Source organism: Leuresthes tenuis, unplaced genomic scaffold (assembly GCF_036924035.1).
Source record: "Leuresthes tenuis unplaced genomic scaffold, fLeuTen1.0.hap1 SCAF_16, whole genome shotgun sequence".
In the NCBI taxonomy this organism is placed as follows: domain Eukaryota; kingdom Metazoa; phylum Chordata; class Actinopteri; order Atheriniformes; family Atherinopsidae; genus Leuresthes; species Leuresthes tenuis.
In genome coordinates, this window is record NW_027325370.1 from 18,991,399 (window position 1) to 19,018,377 (window position 26,979).

At 39.9% G+C, this 26,979-nt stretch overlaps 4 protein-coding genes across 7 annotated transcripts in view; 1 reads left to right on the top strand and 3 right to left on the bottom strand.

The window, feature by feature from the left end:
* Nucleotides 1–11,561, bottom strand: part of LOC140271416 (collagen alpha-1(XX) chain) — a 39,354-nt gene extending 27,793 nt beyond the window's left edge. Inside the window, exons 1-5 of the mRNA XM_072366627.1 lie at nucleotides 11,377–11,561; nucleotides 8,495–8,606; nucleotides 5,762–5,866; nucleotides 2,923–3,066; nucleotides 1,435–1,611 (exon numbers count right to left, since the gene is read on the bottom strand). Coding sequence (XP_072222728.1) covers nucleotides 1,435–1,611; nucleotides 2,923–3,066; nucleotides 5,762–5,866; nucleotides 8,495–8,597 — 529 coding nt within the window. The 5' untranslated portion in view covers nucleotides 8,598–8,606; nucleotides 11,377–11,561. The remainder of the gene's footprint in view (nucleotides 1–1,434; nucleotides 1,612–2,922; nucleotides 3,067–5,761; nucleotides 5,867–8,494; nucleotides 8,607–11,376) is intronic.
* A 1,488-nt stretch (nucleotides 11,562–13,049) lies between these two features.
* slc35c2 (solute carrier family 35 member C2) lies at nucleotides 13,050–22,220 on the bottom strand. 3 transcript variants are annotated; one of them, XM_072366644.1, is made up of 10 exons: nucleotides 22,138–22,220; nucleotides 21,058–21,291; nucleotides 20,766–20,916; nucleotides 19,472–19,535; nucleotides 19,267–19,339; nucleotides 17,521–17,689; nucleotides 17,113–17,196; nucleotides 16,161–16,336; nucleotides 14,982–15,111; nucleotides 13,050–14,641 (listed from the first exon to the last, which is right to left on the bottom strand). In XM_072366644.1, the coding sequence occupies exons 2-10, from the start codon at nucleotides 21,166–21,168 to the stop codon at nucleotides 14,394–14,396; spliced, it is 1,206 nt and encodes a 401-aa protein (XP_072222745.1). In that variant the 5' UTR covers nucleotides 21,169–21,291; nucleotides 22,138–22,220; the 3' UTR covers nucleotides 13,050–14,393. The 3 variants fall into 3 exon arrangements, with proteins under 3 accessions (XP_072222745.1, XP_072222744.1, XP_072222746.1); XM_072366643.1 differs by having other exon boundaries at nucleotides 22,072–22,190; XM_072366645.1 differs by lacking the exon at nucleotides 22,138–22,220 and having other exon boundaries at nucleotides 21,058–21,413.
* A 55-nt stretch (nucleotides 22,221–22,275) lies between these two features.
* Nucleotides 22,276–22,962, top strand: taf13 (TATA-box binding protein associated factor 13). 2 transcript variants are annotated; one of them, XM_072366652.1, is made up of 2 exons: nucleotides 22,276–22,353; nucleotides 22,434–22,962. In XM_072366652.1, exon 2 carries the CDS (start codon nucleotides 22,438–22,440, stop codon nucleotides 22,810–22,812), a length of 375 nt encoding a protein of 124 aa, XP_072222753.1. In that variant the 5' UTR covers nucleotides 22,276–22,353; nucleotides 22,434–22,437; the 3' UTR covers nucleotides 22,813–22,962. The 2 variants fall into 2 exon arrangements, with proteins under 2 accessions (XP_072222753.1, XP_072222754.1); XM_072366653.1 differs by having other exon boundaries at nucleotides 22,304–22,357.
* Nucleotides 22,963–23,850: 888 nt separating this feature from the next.
* tnnc2.2 (troponin C2, fast skeletal type, tandem duplicate 2) lies at nucleotides 23,851–26,824 on the bottom strand. Its single transcript, XM_072366651.1, has 6 exons — nucleotides 26,717–26,824; nucleotides 25,760–25,811; nucleotides 25,214–25,357; nucleotides 24,859–24,973; nucleotides 24,625–24,761; nucleotides 23,851–24,239 (listed from the first exon to the last, which is right to left on the bottom strand). Exons 1-6 carry the CDS (start codon nucleotides 26,717–26,719, stop codon nucleotides 24,208–24,210), a joined length of 483 nt encoding a protein of 160 aa, XP_072222752.1. The 5' UTR covers nucleotides 26,720–26,824; the 3' UTR covers nucleotides 23,851–24,207.
* Between the last annotated feature and the right edge of the window lie 155 nt (nucleotides 26,825–26,979).

The window sequence follows — 26,979 nt, forward strand, 5'->3', positions numbered from 1 at the left end:
CTAATGAACACAACTGTGCAGAATGGGGTTTTGAAATTGAAAACAACCATGAGTATCTGTTCTTATAGAGATGACAGCATCAGTCACTCTAATTTGAGCTGGACAGGGAAGTTTACACCTCTGCTCCCTCCATCCCCCACCCAGGATAGTTTAATGGGATACCCAACTCTCTGAGCATTTAGGAATATACTGAATAGCTAAACTATCTTGAATAAGCAGTGAATTCCTGATTATCTCGCCAATGGTTCATGTGACAGAGGCTGTATAAGTCACGGATTCTGCCCTGCTTTAAATGCTGATCCTACTTAACATAGTATGATGCTGAGCTCAGCGATAGTTGGAAAAAAAAAAAAAAAGTTCACATGAGAAAATGACTCATCTAAGACCCAAAACAAATCAAATTTAAAAAAAGATTCATGGGCATATTATATTGTGATAATGTGTTTTATATATGACAAGTACTTTTCTCAGTCCTGAGTTTATTCCCTGCCGTTGGATTCCAGATTTTCCTTCGGGATGAATAAAGTATCTCTCCATCCATCTACCTCAGCTCTTGTTGTTGTTTTTCGAAATTTTGTTTGCTGATTTGCTTGGAACTAAGCTAAATTACAGTCAAAGTGATCATAAAATTTGTTTTTAATTTTGCTGATGAGATTTGACAGATTTCATGCTGTATACAAAAGTGAATATTGATTACAATATTGATTATTGATAGTTTGTGTGATGATTCCAAACAGATATGACCTTCTTTTGATACCAATCAACTGCTGATTAATCCATCTTAAACAAACTTGTAACTCTCAGGAACTCATGACAAACAACTTTTGTGTGTTTGTGGTGAGATTCAAGACTTTCTTGTTTTAAAATGATTTCTTCCGTGAACTAAAACAAATTGAAAAGTCTTTTGCCTGTCTCTAGTTTTTATCAAAGGAATGGAAAATGAGTTGTGGTTTCTGTTAAGATTATTTCTTATAATTCTTTAAACCAACTTTGCTTGTGACCATGGTCCATAGTACTCTCACCTTTCTCCCCAAGTTCCATAAGGACGTGGCTTCTGTTTCATCAGATAGAACTAAATTAGCTTTTAAGATGGGGTTATACAATGCAATCAGAGCCACTGCCACACCAGGCAGTGCTGCTTCTTCATACTTTTAACTGAAAGTTGACATGACCTGATTAAAAGTTTAACAGCTACTAAAACATAAGGACTTTACAACTTCTAAAACTTCTAAAAAGAGCTCTAAAAGTTCACATAAAAATCTTTCCAGTGTACCAACTGTAGCTATATTATTATATTGTTCGCAAAATTAAGCCCTTGGGCTATCTTTATCTGTGGGATTGGGTGTGACTTGCCTCCTTGCCAGAACTCAAATCATCCAACTGTAATAGGAGTAACAGAAGGAATATGGGTGTGTGTGTAGTGTTATTGACTACCTGCGGTCGTGGCAGCAGCAGTTGTGGTCATGGGGTCTGGGTACAGAATTGTTGGCAGATCCAACAGAACCTCTGTTGTATCGTCCAGGTCCCCTGACCCGGACCCGCCTGGCAACATCTTCTTCTTCTGCTCGCGGCTGCCACTGCGGATCATCTCCTCTTCCCGCAGACCCTCCACTAGAAGACAGGAAGTGTAGTGTAATAATCCATATCAATTCTAAAAACTGCTGGTAATACTTGAAAGTAAACCACTTTAACAAAGTCTGGGCCCAGTGGTTGACTTAAACAACCTGTCTCTGAAAAAGATATGTTGATCTACACAAAGCATTATCAAAATATGGTAAGGTCAGAGGTCTATTGTCAGATACCTGATGGGTTAATGTTTCAATAAAAGGGAATGTTTTTGTGTTGTTTCAATGATCTCCGACACACTGAAATTCTGGGCAAGGATGATTTTTTAAAAATGTATTTATTTGTTAATTAATTTATTCATTTTTAAAATCTGAGTTGCACAACAACACTGCCAGTCATAATTTTCAAAACATCCTGTGCCTGACTGCTGTCAAATAGGAAACAACTATCTATTTGTAGAGTGGCTTTCAGTTCTCTTTAGGCTCAAGTTTAGAAAAAAACTGACCACGTTAGAGGCAAAGATGGGGCATGTTTGGCGTTTGGTAAGTTATTACTCACCTCACCAGGTGGCTTTTGCAAATCCTTGCCTGGAGTTAAGAGACAAGGTGAACAACAGCAAATTGAAGGTGAAATTGTTTTAAGAAGTAAGAATTGTCTGGACTTGGTAACTCAATGCTACAACAGCCCGGACTAAGTATAGGGCCCTAAGGGCCTTAAAAGCAAACGGGAAAAGACAAAGACGCATCAGGAAGGAATACCAGACTGCCATCATTCCATTATGACAGCCGGTGTTGCAAATTTTCCAAGTCGAGGTGTTTTTCTGGCCTGCCTGAACACGCTCAACCCGACACAGTAACCTCCTATCATGCTAGCATGGTTTGCAAGTAACCGCAGGCTGCATCCACATATTATACAATCCCATTTGAGCTCTCGGAGAGAATGACACAGGCTGACAATAAAATATCAAAAGTGACAGGGACTCATAAGACAGCAGACAATGATGCAAGATGTCCCAATCCTATCATTTTCCTCTGAAAACTGTTGTCCTTCCTGCTCCTTAAAACAGTCACAAAGTATAGGGAGGAAGCCATTGTTAAGGTTGTCTTTGTGGCCCAGGATAGCAAATTCACAACCCATTAAAACATTAACTTCCATGAGTAAACACAGCAGCTTCAAACGACCTGCTTTAAACCTGTAATCGGACTGTGGCAGTATTTATAGCTACTCTCTGTGGGCTTGCTGATGCACATACGTGATGAAGAGGGATTTTGAAGGATTTTGAAATAAATCCAAAGTAAATTAGTCAGCCGCCCTGTTTTTTTTTTTTTTTTTCATCCACCATGCGTTGTTTCTTACTGGTGAATCGTCTCTTTGCAAGAAGTTTCTCTGCTGTCCCGTTGAGTACAAGGACTTGGAGGGAATATTCCTGACTGGAGTCCAGTCCTGCCACTGTTGCCCGGCCCCGGGTGGTGGTCAGCATCAGCTCTGGTTGGGGCACCTCTGGAAAGGAAAAGCATCTTGAATGACCAATGACTGTTTAGTGTTTGAGTAACACCAAATGGCTCAATTTATCTGTGTGCGATCCTTTCGCTTCAGTTCACTCGGAAAGCCTCGGGATTCTGCTTTGCTGCCATTTTTTTTCTCTTTTCTCTCATGCATGTGTATATTTACGTCCAATTAGTGGTCCTGCGTGGATCCGCTCTGTGTGGAAAACAGAAAAAACCCAACTCTGGAGAGTTGATAGTTATTCTGGCCTTTTAGTTGTGATTGTGAGAAAATCACACAGGGTTATTATGTGTCTGGACCAGTAAATGGAGTGCATTAATTTGTGCTTTCACACTACAAAGTGGGATTCAGTGTCTTGTCCGAGATCACTAGGCCATGAGGATGGGGAGGCCAAGGTAATTCTGGAGTTGCGTTTCTGTGTGCATCTCAAGGAACATCGCAAATATGGAGTCAAGAAAAACAGACAACAGATGTAGAGAAAGGACACATAAATCACTAACTTTTCAGCTTACTGTTGAAAACAGCTCCTGAAACAGAACCACTGCTACTTTAAAAGTGCAATACAAACTAAGCAGTGCTGATTACTCAGGTAAACAGAAGACCAGGCTTCCTCCCACCTGAGAGGACGAGTGGTGAGAACTGCAGGCAAGTGATTGAGGGGGGTGACTAGGCTAACTTGCATATCTCTAAATACAACACTGGTTTTAAAAAAAAACTGGAACACTGTGTAAATGTAAATAAAAGCAGAATGCAGTGATTTAAAAATCACACAAACCAATAATTTATTCACAATAGAACATAAAAAAAGATATCAAACGTTAAAAGTGATATGTCTCACGAGTTCATGAAAGAAAATGAGCTCATCTCTAATTTAATTCATTAGAGATTAAGATGAACACTATGTCTTAATAAAATTGCAACGGGGCAACAAAAAACTGTAAAATTAAGTGGTACTAATAAGAAAACACAGAGGAACGTGTTGCAACCAATTAGGTAATTTAGCAACAGGTCAGAAATATGACCGTGTATAAAAGAAGCACCTTAGAAAGGAAGAGTCTCTCTCTGTTCTGTGGTCAGATTGATCAAAATCTGAAATTATTTTTGGAAACCATCGACACTGCATCTTCAGGACTAAAGAGGAGAGGGATCATATGACTTGTCATCAGCACTCAGTTAAATAGCCTACATCTTTCATGGCATTAGCACCTATGGAACTGGTAACTTGCACATCTGGAACGACATCATTAATGCCAAAAGGTTTTAGAGCAACATCTGCTCCCATACAGGGAAGGCCTTGCATATTTCAGCAAGACAATGTTAAACCACATTTTGCATCTATTACAACAACATGGCTTTATAGTAGAGTCCTGACAATTAACCAACTGAAAACATTTGGAGCACCATGATACATGAAATACAACACAGAAGACCCAAGACTGTTGAGCAGCTAAAATCCTATATCAGAAAAGAGTGGGACAATATTCCACTCCCAGAGGTCCAGCAGCTGGTCTCCTCAGTTCTCAGACGCTTGCTGTGATCAAATCAAACATGACCTATAATTTTTCATTTGAATAGTGTATATGCTTCACTTTAAACATTTGATATGTTTTATAATTTCTATTGTGGAAAAAAACATTAGATTATCAGAGTTGTAAATCGTTTAATTTTGTTCTTATTTACGTTTTACACAGAATCACAACTTTTCTGGAATTGGGGTTGTACTAAATGAGGCAAATGTGATGTTAATCTAAGACATATATGGGGGAAAATGGATTATATTCATGTATACATATTCATTATATTCGACTTCTACAAATATAATTTATTAACAGGCCAAAATTGGAAGTTAATTGTTTCGACTGAGAGCTAATTGGTTTTCTAAATGGCAAATAACTAATCTGACTCTTCTCCTCCAGCCTCCATATATGTTAGTTCTTCATAACCCAGCACTGTAGAGCAACCTTTTCCTGTCACCATTTACTACTTGTGAAGCTGATAGTAAACAGGATCTGACTTGAACCTCCATCTGCCCTCACTTCTGCTCCCTAAATTGTAGTTTAAGTTGTCACCTTCAACACATCTTCTCAGAACTGTACTTCCTTCCTCCTTAAAAATCTTTTCATCCACCTTTTCATCCTTGTAATGCTACTCTGAGTCTACACCTTTAGGCACAGCAAGTCTTGTGTATAACTGAATTCTTCCTCTAAGCCTCCGCTTTCTCTCTTTCAGACCTGCCTGGGCTAAGCTGCAGAGAGTGGAATGGAAGATAAGAGGGAAACAGAGAGAAAACAATGTTACGAAAGGAGTTAGAAATGCAGGAAGAATCACAGATGTGAAGGATAATAGGAGGTGATAATCAACTGAAGAACAAGACAGCTGACACATTCGTAGCAGTCTGGATTACAGCAAGGAAAAAGTAACTTTACTGCCACATTTACATCACCTTTCAGACGAGAAGGAAAAGCAGGGCTTGCTTTATGAAAACACAAGCACTAGTACAAAGACATCAGATTCAGTTGGTTTTTGGCCAATTCTTTTTCATGATATATTTCTATCTGCAAAACAAAAATCCAACATTTGACTTCCTTTGTGTCAACTCTGCATGTATTGCATTGTCAAACGAATTACATTATGAGAAATTTCCTCTCGGACTTCTTTCATCTCTTGAAAACAAATATGATTGTCCCACCTGAAAGTGGTCTCACTCTGACTTTATAGCCCTGAATGGGTCCATCAGCCTCCTTCCATTTCATCTGCAGTCTGTCTTCAGACAGAACCGTCAACTTAAGACGACCTAGACAGGGTTAAAGGAAAGAAAAATTGAAATTAGGATTTGAAATGTTCAAGTCAATTATGTAGGTCAAGACAAAAGGTTAAAAATGACAGCTAAAGGATTTTCAAAGATCAAAGACACAAGCTAGAAAACCCATCTTCATTCCTCTCGTTCATCAGGGCGGTCTAACCCCGCTGACTTCCTCCTCCACAAATCAAATCCATCTCTTGTTCTGACTTCATCTACATAATTTCCAGCAGGGGTTTCCCAACAAGCAATGTCTTTCATGTCTCTACCATCCCGTCCACATCCATCAAAGCGAGCCCTGTCCTCTCGACTGCAGCAGAAACAGGAACAGGACGCTGGTTTAGGACCTCTGTGCCAAAGGTCACGTCAGACGAGCGTTACAGAGTTACAGTGGGGCAGGGTAGTCTATGTAATATGTAGTGGGGTACTATATGGAGAGGACGATGAAGGGGAGGGGAGGAAAAGAAGCAAGGAAGACAACGGAGTGTTGAAATGAACATCGTGAATCACAAAACGTTGCTTTTCATCACTTCCGTGGACGTATGACCCTCTGCACTCAACAGATCCTTTTCTGTCTTCAATGTGTGTGTGTCTGTGTGCGTTTGTGTCCGTGTGACAGTCTGAGAGGACCAGAGGCCTCTGGAGGGTCTTCATCGGATGATCAGAAGGGTCTGATGGGAATCTGTAGAGAAAGGGTCATGGTCTTACAGACCCACTAACAACAACAGCATTTCCAGACAGCCAGGCAGATATGCAGACAAGTACAGTGCATGCATTGTACTTCCTGATGTGTGTGGTGAGAGCAGCTGTTGTGGCCTTCATTTCAAACTCTGCACTAAACTAATCAGCTCTTTGTGTTCCGATGATTATTTCTTTTATGATATGGGGTAAAAAGGACCATTGAATATATAAATAAATGCAGAAATTGCTAATTTCCCAAAAGGAAAGTCAAAATTACTGGATTACTCTGGTCTTTCTTTCGCTTCACAAAATTAATTAGATAATGTTTTGTACTGTTAAAAAAAAACTATTTAAAAATGATGAAATCTGCCAAGTAGTACAGGCATTGACTCTGTATCAATATCAATTGTGCCTTAAAACAAACATAACATACTCTAACATGTAGAGAGACATGCTTTGCTTATTGTGGTTTCCACAGATGGAAGGGGTTAAACGTTTGCCAACTTTTTACAGCCACTAATGGTGCAATAAAATGCATTTTCACTTTTATAAGGCTGTCTTATATCTAGTTAAGGGAATGGATCTAATACACAACCAATGTCCGTGCTGTAAACACCAAGCTGTGAGAAAATGAAGTGGAAAAAAAATCTCTGTCAATAAAAAAGATGATAGACACAGTTTTTGACCATAGAGAACAAATCAGACTTTAAAAAACTTTTTAACCATAAAATCAAAATACCTGAACAGCTTGGAGCTCAGACCGAATAGGAGAACAGCTGCTCTGTGATTAAAGGTTACTGCAGCGAATAAAATGTGACTGTGTGTGACAGCTCGATTATCTGAAGGATAAAAAAAAATATGTATATATATATACATATAAAATTATAATTTGCCATTAGAGCCTGTCCATATCTTGGGTATAATTTCTGAGAATACTGCTGCTGCATCACCTGCAGAAATCTCTGCAATCCTGTTGCTTCGCACACTGTCTGATACAGCAGGCGTTTAATGATCTCATATGATAGATTCCCACCAACAGCTCCTGCTAATAACTTCTATCATATACCGCTATACATGTAATTTTTGCTATCTTAGACTCTGTCTTTATAGCAGGAGAGCGGTGTTTTAAATCAACTTTACAGACATAAATCTGAAAATGTGAAAGTTAAAGTGAATGAAAGTGTGCGCCTTAGTTGTTGATGGACAACAATGGAGACACCTTAAATTCTGTCAGAATATCTTTGTCTACATTTTCTCAGAGTTGAAAAAGACACTGGTTATTTGGAAACAGATGCTTGTAGATGACACCAGTTGTGAGCCATTAGCTAGAAAACACAGTCAGACCCCAGCTCGATGCCTTACCGAGTCCAGGTGCTCTCTGAAAAAAGGCTTCTCATAGTCCACAGAAGTGTATCTCTCTTTAGATATTTCCTCCAAAGACTCACTGTCACAACGGCAACATGTCTCCACTATATCTTGACGTATTGATTTTGTTTTGCTACAGTTCAACCTTGAAAACACAAAAATACTATCCAAAACACAGTTGATGCCTCATGTGGATTTATTCTGTGTAGGAAAGAGAAGCAAAACACGCCTCTACTGGCACAATTTCTGATTTGTGAAAAAACACAGATTTGGATAGTAGATAAGATCTCAAATAGCTTTTAGGACACTGCGAGCCAACTAGCAAGCAGTCACAACAAGTTCTATCTCCTTTACAATTAATTTTCTAGGGATAAAACACACTGTTTTATAGTGGATTTGTGCCACAGACATATATATAGAAGTGGCTCCCTTGTGCCAGTTTTTCAACTGGCTTAAAGTTAAATCAAAGACACATTTAATCCAATACCACAACAACAATATAGAAGTTTGCATAGACCCTGATCTCTATGCTCTGTATTCTCAGTGGGATTCAAACAGTTATACGAGGCTCACTACCTTGGCCATGGACCCCTGAGGAAAGAAGCAGGGGGACACTGAGCAGGAAACACAGCATTCCCCACGAAGGTGGCGATGATGAGGCAGAGTGGTGAGGAGACATGTGTGGGGCCTAAAAACACGAAGAAAAAAATGCATCAACACAGTATTACACTCATTTATTTTGGTAGTAATTACTGTAATAATTCATTTCCAGTTGTTTTCAGGTGAAAAATAATTGTATATATCCACAAGTGCAGGATGAAATGATGCTAATTATGAGTGTTGGGACAGATTCTGGCAAACAAGTAACGTATGAGGTAAGATATATTAAAGAAAAACAATTATCGAATGAGAGTTCATGGGGGAATTCAACAGGTTTCCCTTTAATGTTTAGTTTGCACTGTCACAACATCAGACACATTTAAAGCATTAAAAACTAAAAGTGAAAAATCTTTGTGAATTCTCATCATTTGGTGAAAACTATGAAATGCCATAGTTATCATATTGTTTGGTTTCTTTTTCAAAAACTTTCAAATCATTTGTTTATCTCTACCAGTTACCCATTTACAAATGCCTCCGGTCATCTTTTCCCATGGGAACTCTGCTCTGACTGACTCAGACTACAGATTTGTCAGCACTTGTCACAGACTGTCAGACTTCACACATCTAACAACGCAAAGGACGATCAGCGTAACAATGGCGCAGCTCTTTAAGAGACCATAAAAATAACAAGCCTCCGGAGAGGGTAAACCTTAAAACACAATGCATGCCGTTAACCATTTCTCTTTCCATCCACTTTAAGATATCTCATGAATCTAATGACCTGACGCTCACAGCTGACTCTCATTAAGAAATTTCATTTCAGACCTTGAAATATTATCAAGTACAACAGCTGCTTAGATCATTAGGAGTTTACACAGCATTACAAACGTGAATAACTCAATCAGGGTAAATATTACAGCTCATTGTGACCAACAAAATAAAGCTAAATTAACTTTAATGCTTTTTTAAGCACACTAGTTTCTAGTGTGCTTCACGTGGGGAAGTGATTGTCATTTAGGAAGGTGGCCTTTAGAAAACTGGGTCAAAAAAATTTGATTGTTGTGAATAAGAATATTGTTTGACAAGAATGAGCTGAGCAAAGCATTTTAAATGTGTCTCTGGGCTGCCTGGTTGTATTTTATAAGCTCAGGGCTACAGACCACCACAGAAGAGAGTTTGAAACAAACATCCAACATTCTTTCAGATCACCTGATTTACAACCTTCATATGCAGTACATGATATAACTATGTTGTTCTCTTTCTAACACTGATGTCACACACACACACACACACACACACATACACCTGCCCCCCAGACACAGACATCAAATACCATTTTTAGGTGGACGATTCAGTGATGCTCGGCTTTAAAACTGTCCAGCAAATTCAGCGGCATTTCAGACTTCTTTTTAATCACAACAAAACAAAACTTACGCTGTGAGGTTGTCAAAAGCAAGATCTTATCACTATTCAGCAACCCCATACAAACACAAAGGAATCAAATCCTACACGATAATTTTCTCTCATTCTGCAACAGGTAAAAAAACAACTGATTTTAAATGTCAACGTCTGTTATTGACCATTTAATCCCAGTTTGGCCTGCGATGTCTGTGGTGATTAAATATTCTGAGATTTTGGTCTTGTAAGCTTTTGATTTTCTTAACTAATGATGTTTTTTATGATATCAACGTGTATAGAGTACTTTGTGTGTATTGTGTATTACTCCTGCTGACCTGAGCAGGACACTTTTGGAAAACAGAGTTTAAATTTCAGTGGTTTTCTTGGTGACATAAAGATACAAAATAAAATAAATACAGGGGAAAGAAAGTGTGGTTTCTGCAGTCCATTTAAAAGTGAAATAAGCCAGTGAAATGAGAAAACTGACACCTGACATCATGGGCATTCTAAGACCTCTGAGTCTTATGATTTCTTTCATTTATATTTGTGGTAGTGAAAAACATTACAAACTGAAGATGTTTAGCTCCAGTTCCAGTTTAAGGGAAGCACATTTGCATTTACTGCAAAAAAAGAGAGCCTATTTGAAATGTGCTTTTTATTTCAGTTCACACGGAAAAAAACTTTTTATTTGTGGATCTTTGTATGGAAACACAAAATCTCCCACGAAAGATTTCCTCCATCCTTCTTAATGCTGAGTGAGTGAGCATACAACTGTTCCAAAGGTAGCATCATCGATGCCTTTTACTGACAAGAAAGACTTGACCAGGTAAAAAAACGTTTTTTTTTAAACTTTTAAAAAAAATGACACCCCCAAGAGATAACTTGAACTCCAGTTGACCTGTTAAGTATCCAGGTGGTCCAATGACAAAGAAACAGGAGAAATCTGCAACACTGGACTTCAGGTGTTGGATTTCTTTTAAGGTTGTTGTAAAAAGTATATACAAATGCAATCAGCATGTGTGCAGTTCTGTCTACTTTAAGATTGCCATATTCTGCACTGATTATGACAGAAAACAATTAGTCGCCAAAGACAGGTTAAAACTGACTCAAAGCAGCGCTAAACCAAATGGTTGTTTTGAACTATAATAAAGCAATATGTTTTACTTTTAAGTTACATACACATACACATATATCTAACGAGTGTGTTTTGTTCCAGTGACGTGAAGCGACGCACAAGCAGCTTTATGGTTGTTCAAACAGACTGATCGCTGTTTTTCATAGGCTTAGTGGTTACAGGTGCCTTTTCCAGTGGTTTAGAAAAGCCATGATCGAAGTACATAACCTCTTTCAGTCGTTCACCTGAAACCTCGGGACCTGAAGCGGACCAACAGAATAAAATAAACTTTGTTTAGCCCTTCTCACAGGCGCTTTGCTCTTAGGGCAGCCAGGTGATGTCTTACCTGGCGGTTCGGTGAGTCCAGGTTATTCCCTCAGAAAGACGCCGCACTGCATTCCAGAGGTGGGATGTCAACATGCGCAAGTTCCGCTAAACTGTGAGACAAGCTCTTCTCATCAGCTTGTATCTGAAGGGGGGTGAAATTCGAGACGAACGGTCCCCCTGCTGCTCTGACATGGGCGTGGTACTCTAAAGAATGCTAAAAGGAAAACTTCAGAGGGAGGCCAAGGCCGCTGCAGGCAATGCGGAACAATACCTGCCACCTACAGGAGCCTTTGGATACCAGGTGCCGCTCGTGGAATGAGTAACTTGTGCGTTTTGGCTGGCAGGTCAACCAGTGTTGACGATGCAGGTGGCACATTGGCACATGACAAGTGTGATTTAGACGTTAATTTATCATCATTAGTATTGTGCAAAAGTCTTGAGCCGTTCCTCGTTTCTTTATATTTTGGCTCCAAGCTGCCAGACTTCCCTTTACTCTTTACAATTTGGTCTTGAGCAATATGCACGGCCCAGAAAAATAACGTTCACACTAAAATAACATCCTGGAACTCAATGAATGAAATATTCCAGCTGAAAATAGCAATTCATTACATGGTGGAATGCGTTGAGAACAAAATAACATAAAAATTATCAATGTAAATCAAAATTATTACTCCATGGAGGCCTGAATTTGGATTCATACTCAAAATAAAAGTGGAAAATCACATTACAGGCTGATCTAACTTCAGTGGAAATTCCTCAAGACAAGTCAAAATGAGGTTCAGTAGTGTGTGTGGCCTCCACGTGCCTCTATGACCTCCCTACAACGCCTGGGTATGCTCCTGATGAGGCGGCGGATGTTCTCCTGTGCGATCTCATCCCAGACCTGGATTAAAGCATCAGTCAACTCCTGGACAGTCTGTGGTGCAACGTGGTGTTGGTGGATGGAACGAGACAGGATGTCCCATATGTGCTCGACTGGATTCAGGTCTGGGGAACAGGCAGGCCAGTCCATAGCATCAATGCATTCATCATGCAGGAACTGCTGGCACACTTCAGCCACATGAGGCCTCGCATTGTCATGCATCAGAAGGAACCCAGGGCCCACTGCACCAGCATATGGGTCTGAGGATCTCATCCCAGTACCTCCATGGCCAAGTCTGTTGTCCACTGTTCAGTGGATGAAATACTGCGGTACACAAGGTCATCCTGTGGCATCAGATTCTAGATTTGTTTAGATTTTCTAAATCCACAGAATAAATAGAATAAACATAAGTGTTCATAATCTAAATGACTGGTAATGGATGGAGATGGAGTATGACAGATATAGTTTGAGGCACCGCATTAAAAGTGGGAGTGCTTTATGTCACAAATAGTGGAACAAGGAGAGATTTAGGTATGATCCACTGGACAAGCCATCCTGGCTTTTCTCAGGCAGTTTTAAGCCAGCTATGTTGTTCTACACTCCCTGAGGAAGATGCCTCAGTTCCTTTTCTCTCAGGGATGGTGGATTAATGTTCATTAAGTTTGAAGACCTGTAATTCCTGACATACTCCATGAGGGTTTGATCTGTGGGGGTTGCAGCATCTTCAGTCTCCTTAATCTTCTTGCTGCTGAAGATGACCATCTGTGACTCGGGTTGTATGTTTGTAATACATGATGGTGTTTGGTGTTAAAAAATGAAAATATCCAAAGTGATTGAAATTGATTTATTTAAAAAATGAGAACAATGACAACCGCTTCCTCTTTTGTGCACAACACTGTCGTTTACTGAAAAATCTTTAAGAAATAGCTTTTATAAACTTGAGTAATTAGCCTCCATAACCACCAACTCCAGATGGATATTAAAAATATCCAGTCATTTTGACTGTTAATAAGGCACAAAAGGTAATTTCATATCTCTTTAAATTAGACTCATAAGATTAGATATCATTAATATTTGATTCAAAAGTCTCCGAACCTGTTAAGGAACAATTTAAAGGGGACCCATTGAGGAAAAACCTTTTTTACTCTGCTTGAGCGCTTATAATTAGGTGTCTGAAGTCACTGCCCACTCACAAAAAACTCAGTGAGCCTTCAGATTTCAGATGATGTTGCATTCACTATACTTCAGAAGTGGGAAGTTGAAACTCTTCTGGTCTTGCTTTTTGCGGTGTTCGTTTTAACAACTTGGGCCAGTTCAACACTACTTACAATGAGACTGCGCCTAAAAAGGTATAAGATGTCCCCTTTAAATTAGCTCCGACGAGCCAGTGTTGGGAAATCCCATTAATAGAGAGCCCACATAACTTTCATGATGACATAATCAACTTTAAAATGTTGACATCTAAAACGGCTCAAAGAAAAAAAAAAAGAAAAAAAAAAAAAAAAAGAAGAAACGTTTGTGACTTTGGGTTGACAATTAGTTGGACAAACAAGAAGATTTCAAATTAACCTTAAGGCCTTAAACTTCAGGACAGTTTTCTTTCTTTTTTTTTTTCCCCATCCCCAACGCCCGAACTGTTTACTGAAGTGAAGACAGTCACCTGAAGATTTATGAATAACAACCATTTGTTGCAGCTCATCTTCTTAGAAAAAAAAGTCATATTAGCTTAGATGTCCAAGTGACTCAGAGCAAAGCTTTCTGTAGCTGCAAAAACTTTGAGATTTGACGAAGAATATTACACTGTTATTACACTTTTCACAGAAAATAATTAAAAATGTTCTTTTCTTGGGAATTTAATTTCTTAGACAAAGAAAGTATTAAATGTTCCTTTGACAATGCCCTTCTGATTCCTATCACATAAAACAAAGAAGATATTTCCTATGTGGCAGGCAGGCAGAGAAAACTCATCCTCCACATTTCAAGGTGTCAAATATTCCCTTTAAAGCTATAACACACCATATATCACACTCTGTTGACATTTGAATGTATTTGCTACATTTAGAGTCTCCCTAAGGCAAAAACATAATCTGTGTTATGTTCAAAGTCCACAGCGAATGTACAGCTGATAAGGGGGCCCTTTCCTGACCTGAGGACACGATCCAAGAACCGTTAATTCATCTTTTTGTGTCAGCGTTTCTCAAACTTGTTGTTGTTTTTTGATTTCTTTTTACTTCTCTGATGGTACTGTTCCAAGCTCCTGACGGATGAGTCAAGGGATGGGTGGCATGAAGACGGTGCCCATGAGTTGTGATGACGGCATCATCATCATCAGCATCCTCGTGTTCATCTCCGTTCTGCCGCAGTAACGGAAACTCAAGCTCTGAGCTCTTACCGTTGAGCTCCCTTACAGAAGGGCCCTTATCTGGTGAAAAATGGCAAAAAAAACCAACATTATCATCATTAATAAATTAAGTTACGGGCTTGTTTTCTCCCATTTTGTAACATTGCCGTCTAGATGTGAAACAGTCTGAAACAGCCATGATTTCTACATTTAATTCCTGAAGACCAAACTTAAATTTGGATGTGAAAAGCTCCATAAATGGACTTTACCACTTTCTGCACCTTCCAGCATCTGGAGGGATTAGCCATTTCTGCTTTGGAAGGTTCCTAACTGAGGGAAATGACCACCAAAAGCAGCTAAGTGGCAGCCTCAACCCTCTACGAAAGTTTAAACAAATGAAAAATAAATACATAAAACTTACTTTTGGAATAATATGTCTTGAGTCCCACATGCAATGAAATGCCACACAGACACACAGCGAATCCCAGCCAGTTTATCGCGCTCATTTTGTCTCCCATCAGAGATGCAGCCAAAAGCAGCGTACACACCTCCTACAGCAACACAAAAACAAATAAAAAGGTGGTTTTTTTTTTAAATAAATAAATACAGCAGATGAGAAATCTTGTTACACAGAAAACTCTTAAAAACTCTTTTCCTGAGCATCACAAAGCAGTCTACCTTTTAAATCTCATTTGTTGTGCTGGGTTCACGCCGGCTGTGTGGCGTGTGCATTGCTGAACTGGCGCGTTTGCTGTAACGTGTGCGTTTTCACACTTTCTGTCGAAGTACTGCTGCGGTGCAGCGACGGCCAGCACAATCTTTTACCTTTGGTAATGGCCATAAATACAGAGTTTTGTGCAGTCCACAGTTGATAGGATTTGAAAAATTAAGACCAAAGGGTTATCGAGGTGTAACTTTTTAACCCTCCTTCAAGGACGATGGGAAAAGCACTGAAAAACGGACATCTAATTCTGCCAACATGTTACAGTAAATCCCCCACGGGGTTTCTGCTGCATCTACAATAGATCTGGTCACATAGCTACAAGTTCCTCCTTTAACAAAAAATAAATGCTGAAATTGAAAGAAAGTCATAATCCTAAATATTTCATTTGTATGTTTTTAATGCTTGTGACTTGTCCCCTTTCCACTGAAACTACAGTGAAAGGTGTATTGTTGCTGTTATGAGGACAATGTGATGACCAACAAACTGGGAACTGTTTCCCTTACCTCAATACTGGAACTAAGCGACCCCTCTGAAACCCAGCATGGCGACTGCAGCGTAGTGTAGCCACGGCTCAGACACGTGTCATTAAGCCCGTCGACATGGGAGTTGAATCGAAAATCATGATGTTATGCACATGCCACAACAGCTGATGTGAAGCTGGCCTTAATTACTAAAGCCCCCCAAATCAAATTCACCCAAACTCAGCAGTCTTGTTAAGTTCTCTGGCTAAAAACTATGGCTGAAATGAGAGACGATGCATCCGTACTATCTGAAACAGTGCAGGCAGCTCTTTCTTGTTTAATTCCAATGTTAGGTTTTGTAAATCTGCTGTAAACACTTAGCAACAACAACATGACACACAGAGTTTAAGAGTACCTTAAAGATCCCTGATATGGACAATGTAAGGCTGGAGGTTCGAGAGACAAGCAGGAATTCAGAAAAGCCCAAACCAAAGGCAAGTGAGCCGCCAATACTCAGCGTGAAGACGGAATACAGGACAGGAGATAGTTCAGTCACCCGGAATAACTTCTCTGAGGTACTGAGGCTCAGTGCTGCAGGGAGACGGGAAAGAATTTAGACAAAGTTTACCAACGGCAGTAGCCTTTACAGCACCAAGAAAAGTAATTATGCAGTCAAGCAGTAACTGGTTTGTGTAGATGGCTGTCTGAACCAGAAACCAACCTTGATAAACAAAAATACAACTGCCATGGACATCCATTTCATTCCAACGTGTATAAAGTCATCTTCGATACAGACAACAAAACAGCTCAAGGGAGCGTAGGAACTTTTTTCCTTATTGGGGAAATTTTGGGGATTTTTACCGTTTTCCAATCAATGTCAATCAAAAAGGCCAATGGAAACCTAGCTAGTGAAGTGAAATATGTTTGTCTCGTGCTGACAACACCTTCGATCATTACTTAAGAGTATTAACACCTCCACCTGCGTAAAGTCAGTAATGTTCTTCGCCAAACCGTCTGTATTTTCAAGCTTCAAAAACTCTCTGTTTGACAGGTTAATAGAATTTAGCCTGAAACGCAGGATAAGAACACCATCATTGCTATTGTGCACAAAGCAATTAAGGAGTATTCACATAAAAGTGACCTATGTCACTGCAGTTTTAACCACCAACTGGGAGATGTCAGCAATTACTGGAAATCCAGCACACAAGTCAGCTATTGGCTTTCGGAGGTAAAGTGGGCGTGGGTGCTGGAATAGACACTGGTTTGTAACAGTTTCGCTGAAAAAAAACATTTAATACCAAATTTAGGTTATAGGGGTACTTCAGCCATGAAAGAAGAGCCAAAACATACCTTAAGACTATACTCACCTTCATTATACAGGAAGAGGGGGAAGAGGCCGAGGAACATGAGCGGTTGTAGGTGGTACATGGCATCTATTGGGTTCTGAAGGCCTGAAACAAAGTACACCATGAAAAAAATTAATACGAAGTGTGTAAGCTTGCATGAACTTTGCTCCTATGAAAACACACTAATACAACTTTAGATTTATCCAACTGAAGTGCACTGCTCAAGAAAACCCCAATATTTTCTGTGAAAAACACAAGAACATGGAAAATCATGTTGGACGGACGGCCTCAGGTTGGAGAAGCAGAAAGTCACAGTTGGATTTAGGAGTTTATGTTGGTAAAAATGCTCCTGAGCAAGTTAGTTAGAACAGGGTCGCTCCACTTACTGAATATCTATCATTTTCAGTTTGAACACGACTAATGACTGACCCAGCTCTGCTTTCTGCATGAGGACCTGAGTGAGGGTCCAGCGGATTCCCCCGATGAAGGATGCCAGCAGCACCATAATGAAGCCCTCCAAGTTGAACTGTGTCGACTCGAGTGTAAACATAAAGAGCCCGCTGGAGATCAACAGGACCACCAGGATCAAGAAAGGGTTCTGGTAAAAAAGACGAGAAGATAGAGGTGGTGAAAAGACAAGAGCAGAAAAAGGCTGTTTGATGAGATTATGATTCAAAGTGCCTCACTCTGTCCTCTTCCCACCACAGATGTATGGTGACAAGTCTTAACTGTCCTTGCCTGCATCAGAATGGATTCTCTTTCTCATCACTGATAAGCTAATTTGAACAGGAACACAACAACAGTGTAGTTTGTACAAAATTCTGCTGCTGTTGTGCAGTTCTTTAAAATGTAGAATAACAATTACATTAAATCAGTTGCTTTTAACTGTATTATCCAAAGAAAATGAGCAACAATGGGTGAAATCAACAGAAAAAAAAAAACCCAAAACAAATACAGATCATTGGAAGAGAATGGCTCCATTGGTTTTGTTTCTTTTCAGAAACACGACATTCAAACAAATTTCAATGGTTTCTGAAAATATTCCTGCAGTCTATGAGCAAAACTCGACTTCAGAAGCCATTCAAATGGCATTTCAACATGAACAAGGTCATATCTGAAGTTAACAAAGACAATTTACCATATCATATATGCCAATATTACTCACATTATATAGGCACCTCAATCAATCCTACTTATTTCAGATGGCTTTTAATACTCAGAAGTATGGTGACACTATTTATCTTACTCAATTTTGCTGTATTTTATTGCTTTTACTGTTATTTTATTGTTTTTTTTACTTATTCTTTTCTTTATTTATTATCTGCTGTAAAGCACTTTGGTACACTGAAATGGATTGTTGTAAAGGGCTGTATAAATAAATTACATTTACAATCACAATATTAAATCCCACTGGCGTGGATTCGCTGCTGCTTTATGGCGCATGTTGCCTTAGTTTCCACAGATATCTGCTTATTATATGCAAATTTGGGCTTGTTTTCACATGTAAAGTTGCTTGTTTTAGTTACAAGATCTGCCAACACCAGCACCCGCACCAGTCAATGCTTTCAGCGTGAGGGAGAACCCCGAGGAATAGACTGTTTCTTGAAAAAAAAACCAGATATAATGGAGGTTTTGAATCCAGCTGCACTCTGTAAGATGTAAATATAAATGGAATATCCTATATACAACTCGTGTAAACAATATGGAACGTCATCCTATTCAGAATAAGGTCAATAGTTTGATTATGGATGTGCATATGGATGATGCAAAAGCACTGGTAAAGAGAAATCTGTGAATGACTTAATGTACCGTGTCTAAATGTGTTAAAATGACTTTCTCTGACCACAGTGAGAACAAACAAGACTGTGTTAGCTTTCATCACAACAATACCAATTTCACTCCTGCCTATGGAGCACACATATGCAATTAGAAATGTCACTTCTTCTGCAACCGCTTCCACACATTTCCATGGAGCTGTTGAAGTTCATATTATATGTCAATACAATAGAGGAACATTTACTCTAACCATTGTGTCGTATGTGTAAGAGTTACGCTCAATCTTTTTAACTCTGCATGACATATAACAAAATAGCGAAGACTGAAATTAATTGTAATGGGCCTCATGAGGTCGACATATGATTTGCACATGTTTGAAGCGTAGGAATAGTCACTCACCGGCTCCTCTAGTTTAAACACGAGAGAGAAAAAGAGGATAAACAGCACAGCTGAGGACTTGGTCATGGTGTACCTCAAATGACAAAGTTAAAGACAAATATTAGTGTTGAACAGTACAATAATTGATTAAATGCAACTCTGACAACCAAAAGGTGGTCTGTTGATTCTTAAATAATAGATTTTGTTTGAAACGGCATGAACTTACAAGCTAATGGTGATGAAGAGGAAGCTCCAGTTGGAAAGTCCAATATCCAGTGCCGTTGCTAAGGCTGTGGATGGATGAGCAGAATTTAGGATCAAACTGCATGCAAATGCAAATATGAAATACTGGAATTGGGGCTGGGCAACATGGAGAAAAATTATATCTGTTATCTTATATCTATATATCTTTTTTACACATACTTGCGACATATTTCCCTTAAATACTTGGCAAACAATGAAGTGATAATTATGTATATAAAAAAAGATTTGAACAGTTTTGAAGGGTTTCAGCTCTTCATCCCAGTGCCTTTGAATGAGCACAGATTCATTCATAATATATACCATAATATATCATTTTAACATTTGCAAATGACTAATGTTATCCTAAAGTATTTACTGATAGGCTGAGTGCAGTCAACAAGCTGAATATAAGCCGGATAGCAATATTTGGCCAGTATATCTGCAGATGCCTGATTTATCATTTCTTAATTGATAATGACATTATTCTTAATATTTGCATTCTGTCTACTGTTAGCCAGCATTCACTGACATTCACTGACATCGTCTCACAAGATCACAGCAAACAAAAGCTTTGATTTGTTTCAGGTTTTCACTTTTGATCTCCACATATGAAGGGATTCTGAAAAAGTCACATCAGATCTGTGCAGTCAAGCTACAACCTGCTCAGCAAGCCAGACGGAGGCAAAGCGAGTTCTGGCGCTTGTAGAGCTCCTCTGGTGACCCACTTCATTAGAAAGTAGCTACGGTTTTATCAACACTTCAATAGATGCTATGCTAAGTGCTTTCAAAAGGAGGGTAGCTAAACTGGTTAGACGGTCATCGCATGTATGGAGGCTGAAAGATCCTGTTATCAAAGAAAATAAAAGAAAAAGCGAAACAAACCTCTGCTGCTGTTTGACACGAGATATTTTGGAATAAGTTGCATGAAGGGACTACAGTCCAATCCAAATTCTTCTTTTAGGCTCAAATCCTTTGTTTATAATTCTTCCAGGTGGGGTAAAGGCTCCTTTTCCTTTAAGGTCAAGGAGTAGTGGCCATCAAAAAAGCCCACAACACCCAAGTTGATGGCTCTTACTCTTTGATCCCCAAAAGAAATGGGCCACCTCACAATAAAAAAAACTGAGGTTATGGTCAAGATTGGGCCTAAATCTAACATGGACTTTAGTCAAAGATAACTATAAACCACTGAACGTGATAAGAGTTGACTATCAGTTCTGACTCTTCGTCCATTCTCCAACTATCAAAACCTTTGAGACTCCACCATAAAGTAAACCTACCTGTGGGAGCCACTTTATGGAGGTAGTCTCTCCAGCTCAAAACAATGCGGGGTTTTCCTGTATAGCACTGCATGGCCCGTCGAGTCAGAGCTGACAGATAGAAGTTGACGGTGAGATGCACCAATGTCATGAAGAGGGGATAATGGAAGCCCTGAGAAGGTTAGAAAAACACACAGTCCACAGTTTAGTCCTCAACCCTGAGAGGCCCCATAGGACATGGCTTTACAAACTCCAAGAGACAAACAAAATATAACTCAGGCCAGTTGGGAAATCAAATTGGAGATTCACTTACCTTCATCAGCCATTTATTATAAAATGTGATGCCTATGGAGAAGACATAGTAGAGGAGAACTAGTCCAACAGTGCGAAGCCCCCGGCAGAGGAAATGAACTGGACACGCCATTCAGAACTGCCGGGATCAGCTGTCCAGCACAGACAGCTACAGAAGGAAGACCATCTCCAAACTGACTCTGCACCTCCTTCTGCCACCCATACTGTTTGCTTATTTTTCTGTAGGCGGATGAATCTGTATGTGGATAAATAAAGAATAAAGAGTTTGTGTAAGGTATTGTGGACCGCTCAGCTGCAGCGTTGGCTCGTGTTCGATCTCGTTATCAGCAGCTGGCCGTTAACCACGCCAGCTTGCTGTTGCGACACCAGCTGCCCTGCTAATCATCCCCATTGTTTGCTAACGCATAACTACACAGGAACTGACCCCGGACTATAAACATTTTCGGGTACTTTATGAACTCACCTGCGGCTGAAGGCACTGTGATAACGGCTGAGGGTTATTTGGCAAAGTTAGCCGGGGACAGCTGTTTTGTATGCTGACTGGCGTTACACTCCCTAAATCCGCAATGTTGACAGGACCATTGTTTGGCTAATTTGCTAGCGCCGATTCCATTCATACACATAACGGGAAACGGATCCCTGAGTTAGCTTTCAGTATCACTTACTCATTTGCTGTCCTCAGTTAAACAGTAGATAATTGAGAACTCCTCGAAATGTGTCACTTTCGCTTGACAATAGCGTCACACTGCACTCCAAAAACAAATCACGCCATGAAAAGTGAGCACGTCCAGATTGTTGGTCACATGCAACAGACATTAAACATTGTTCTCAAAATGAAAAAGCTTTGAATATTATCTCTGGATCGGTTCACGTTTTTCAGCTACTGTGTTACTTTAAAGTAACAGGGGAAAAAGGTGAAATAATGTGTTAATACACGTGGACCTAGCTAATATTTCAAGCTAGCAGGTGTAAGTTATAGCGACCACTAAGACTTGTTTTTTTAATCAAATCTAACCTCAATGGATATCTTCGGCCACTGCATCACACAAAAAGCAGGTAAAACGAAACAATTAAAACTTGCCGCTGAGAGACACTTCTTTACAGTCGTGCTGACTACATGGCTGAGTGTAAACTTGGAGGTATACGAGCTCCTCTGAAGTTAACAGGAGCTATCAACAGGGGGCAGTGTTCATGTTGCTGACCTTAACTCTGAATAATTACTTCCTTAGTCAACGAATCACAAACGGAAGTCCATAAGAACCTCCGGATTTGTTGGGATCCTGAGTTCAGATACAAAGTAAGTAAGTAAGTAAGTTTGTTCTCTAAAAAACAAAGATAAGTTGATCGGTGTGAGTTTACACGATGTGTGCTTTCCAGCAAAATGGCGGAAGAGGAGGATGAGACCGGCTTCGACGAGGAGCTGGACGACGGCACCAGTGGAGTGGATGTCGGCCACGGTAGGAGAAAGAGGCTCTTCTCCAAGGAGCTCCGGTGTATGATGTACGGATTTGGAGACGACCAGAACCCGTACACGGAGTCCGTGGATATTCTGGAGGACCTGGTTATCGAGTTCATCACGGAAATGACCCACAAAGCGATGTCTATTGGACGCCAGGGCCGCGTCCAGGTGGAGGACATTGTTTTCCTTATTCGCAAAGATCCCAGAAAGTTCGCCAGAGTCAAAGACCTGCTTACCATGAACGAAGAGCTGAAGAGAGCCCGGAAAGCTTTCGATGAAGCCAATTATGGCTCTTAAACTCGCATAAGGACACTCCAGTCAGACGTTCAATTTGGTGGATCATCTCCTCATAATTGACGCTTCAGTTCTCTTGTTCATACGGGGTTGTGTTCTTTCCTAGTTTTATTCTCGGTTGTACACATACCTGACTCATTCTTGTCGTGGATTGTATAAATAAACTAAAACTTTGTTTTTAACCAGACTTGAGTTTTTTTGTGTCTGTGTGTTCCATAATACAAATGAGACGCCATTCCTTAGAAATAAATAGTAACCTTCATATCTCACAAGCACAAAATGCTGTCCTGCTACACTTACGTTGTGCTTTAATAGCCAGCAAACTTTCAGCTGTATCATCAAACCTCTAGTTTTTACAATTTGTACAATTCTAGCTGCACCATCTGCTTCAAATTGGCACTTCGTTAATACTGATCCGCACCTGCAATGTTTGAGAAGGCTTACTTTTTGTTTGACAGACAAAAATAATTAAATGACCTGGATCCAGTTTTTTTAATATAAAAAGGAAATTGGGAGTTTTTGAATTGTTGGCTTGTGGGGAGAATACTTTTTTTCTTTTTTGACTCAAACTATAAAATATTCTTGGCCTTTTAAAGACATATGGGAAATAAATCTGAAAACAAGTTAAGGACCCCCCCTTCATGTTCACAGCCAGGAACAGTGGACATGGGTAATCTATTTTGTTACCCCAAATGGAACAGACAAAAGTACTGACGCCAGATAAGAGGATGAGATATTTTAAATGTTCAGTAAAAAAACAAAAAAAGCTAAAACTGGCTGTGTTTTAAACAAAATGGACAAAAAGAAGAAACAAACAGATTTTATTTAAATTCCTCAAAATAAATTTACATAGACCATAAATATGACAGACCAACTACAAGTGAGCATGTGTTAGTTAATTTATTCTGTTCAAGCAATTTACTTCTTTGTACAGTGAAGTGTTTGACTTAATTGGTCTAAGCAGCAGGTAACAGGCTGCCAGTCTATCTAGTTTACATCTAGATCAGAGCTTTATTGGGAGAAAGGCAGGGGGAGGGGGTGACTGGTGACGTTGCATGCCATGCATACTGCAGAAGGTATATGCAGGGCATTTTCTCACTGCAGCCATGCCTTCCTGTCACATGGTAGTGTCAGCGCAGCATCAGTGGGCTATCTGCATTCATTAGCAAGTCGGGGTGTAGCCCACCCAGCAACCCCCGCCAGGTGTCCTAGCTGTCTGTTGAGGATGTCTACAAGGATGGAGAAGAGAAGCAGTGAACCAGATGGACAGGTTGGGGGGAGTGTGGTTGGGTGTTTTGATAGGTCAGTGGGACAGAGAAAGGGGCAAGGATGGTGCAGATGTACTCAGAAAAAGGGGTTCACATGAGGGTGGAGGAATGTCCATGAGTCTTTCTTGTTTTACTGCACATTCTCCATCATCTTGAGGAATTCTGTAAAGGAAAAGGACATAGGGTGCACAGTGTTACCAAGATGGAAAATGTTCCTTGATATAATCACCAGCAATCTGTAAGTAAAATGTATTCTGCATGTGTAGGTCAAATAAAGCACACGTGTTCCTTTAAAATCTGTGTGATTGGATTGCAAGATAAGGATTAAGGCCTAGCCAAAGCCAAATTAAGGTAACTAAAACCATAAATGCTTCACTGGCTATAAACTATGACACTATATGAATACTAAAGGGCTGCCTGCTATAACAAAATAATAAATAATGTAAATAGACTTACATTCATCTCAAAAGTACTCAGCTGGGGTTACTTATACCTTGCGACCTTTTATATAACACGTTCTCCACCATCATTATTATAACGAACGTACCGTCAAAGTCCAGCATGCCATCGGCGTTCTTGTCTCCATCTCTCAGCAGCTCATCAATCTCCTCCTCAGAGATGGACTCACCGGAACTGCGGATGATTAGAGCGAACTCCTCTCTGTCGATGTAGCCGTCGGCGTTCCTGTGGGAAAGACAGACAAAAATGTAGCATATTGAAGATAAACAGTTGCATAACATAAGGAAGTTACCATGCGGTGTACAGATCACAGACAACGTACTTGTCGAACACACGGAAGCACTCTGCCAACTCTTCCTCGCTCTTGCCGGCCTGGTCCTCCTTGAGCAGCCTCACCATCATGACCAAGAACTCCTCAAAGTCGATGGTACCGCTACCTGAGTGTCAACAAGAGGCTGCATCATTTTTCACCATCGTTATTATAACTATCAAATCATTTACAACAGAGCCAAACAGAAATTGGGAGAAGTTCATGATGTTGGGGTGTTTAACATTCCCCGCTTTTCTTTGCTGAATGACAGATGACCTACAAAGTAGCCCACAACACATGTGGGTACAAGTTATACGCACGATGCGTTGCTATCTGATAAAAACTAGACTTTTTTTTTCTGGCTCACCGTCCTCATCGACCTCCTCGATGATCTCATCCAACTCCTCTCTTGTCGGGTTCTGGCCCAGCATTCTCATCACCTGGCCCAACTCCTTGGTGCTGATGTCACCGCCACCATCAGTGTCGAACATGTCAAAGGCGGCTTTGAATTCTGTAGAAATAAGAATAATTGAAAATAAGTCAGAATTGGCTCAGTCTGTGTGTGTGTCATGTTGTGTCTCTAAGTCACAAAGTTACTTTGCACTTAGAGACACAACATGACACAAAGTTACTTTGCACTTAGAGACTTGTCAGATTTCCATACAAGAACATTTTTGGAAAAAAAAAGAAAGAGTTGGAAATAAATGACCCAAAATGTTCCACCGCCATAGAGCTGTCCCCTTTGGGCAATCGCCACCGTGGTTTTATTAAAAGGAAAGCAATCAACCCAATAAAATGGTATGGTATACCTCCTTTAAGGGAGCTCACACTGTTAGAAAGAATGAGGTGGGAACAGCACTATTCGGTTTATAAAGGTTTTTCAAGTAGGCTGCTATTTAGTTAATGCACTCACCAGCCAGCATCTCCTCGCTCAGGTAAGAGCGGGCCTCTTGTTGCGCGTCAGTCTGCAAGAAAACAGGGACCGCTCTGTCATTTTATCAACTATAACAGACTTCATATCTTCAGTGATTTTTCCACATAAACTCTCAAGATTCAGCCTCTGGTCTTCAGGCAGATTGTCACAATTCCTTTAATAACCCAATTTGATTTGTGTGATTAGTGTATTACCACAAATACCGTGAATGTTTAAAGCAGACCATTATTAACATACAATACTTAGGTGGAAGCTAAAGATATGCCGGAGAGATACTTTTACGCACAGCACAGAGGATACTTTTTAAATCTACTGAAAGGACATTAAAAAATATTATCTTATTTTAATTTTATGGTTACAATTAATGATTGGGATGTCAACAAAATAGCATTCTTTAATAAGTCATGTGATGCAGCATAAAGTGGCCGAGTCTCAAAAGGACTCTTGGTGAAAATTAGTCCGGCTATTTCAGGCTCAACACATTAGGCTCGCTGTATATGGCCATCAGACATCCAATCCCCTGGAATTTGACGCCTAAGCAGAATCCCACTTTCGCAGTTGACACCCACCCTGCTCCAGCAGCACTCAGTGTTCGGCATTAAGAGTATTTGCAGATATTTATTTATCTATATTTGGGGATTAAATAAAAAAAAAATCTATGTGAAAATCTGTCTAAAGTCCTGTGATTAGACTATTAGAATTTAGATCATATAAAACATAAAATCTGATGTAAGTGAAGTCAACATAATAATGTCACCAAAATAAGAAAACTACATCTCAGCAAGTAAGCAGCACATTTGTTTTTTTTTTACCTCCACATGCTTTTATTAATCCTTCATTAACACATGCTTTCCACATGAATTACTGATTAATGAATGGTTTACTGATAAACTTGGAATAATTCAACTGGTCATTTGCACAACTAATTGGTCTTACCATGTTTATGGATTAGCTTTTCCTCCCTAAATATCCAAGGAAAACAGAAAAGCCCAAAGGAGTGGTCAATCCGTGTGCACCCCAGCAGAGAGACTAGACATCAAGACAAGGTTCAGACACACTTTAAACTGGACAGCTAGGTCCCGCCCACTGCTTCTCACAGGCCTCCAGATTTAGTATCCTGAACTTTTAGGGTTCTGGGGCCAGGACAAGCCAATCACACCTTGAAGAGTGACGCTCTAATGTCTTGATGTGGCATGGTT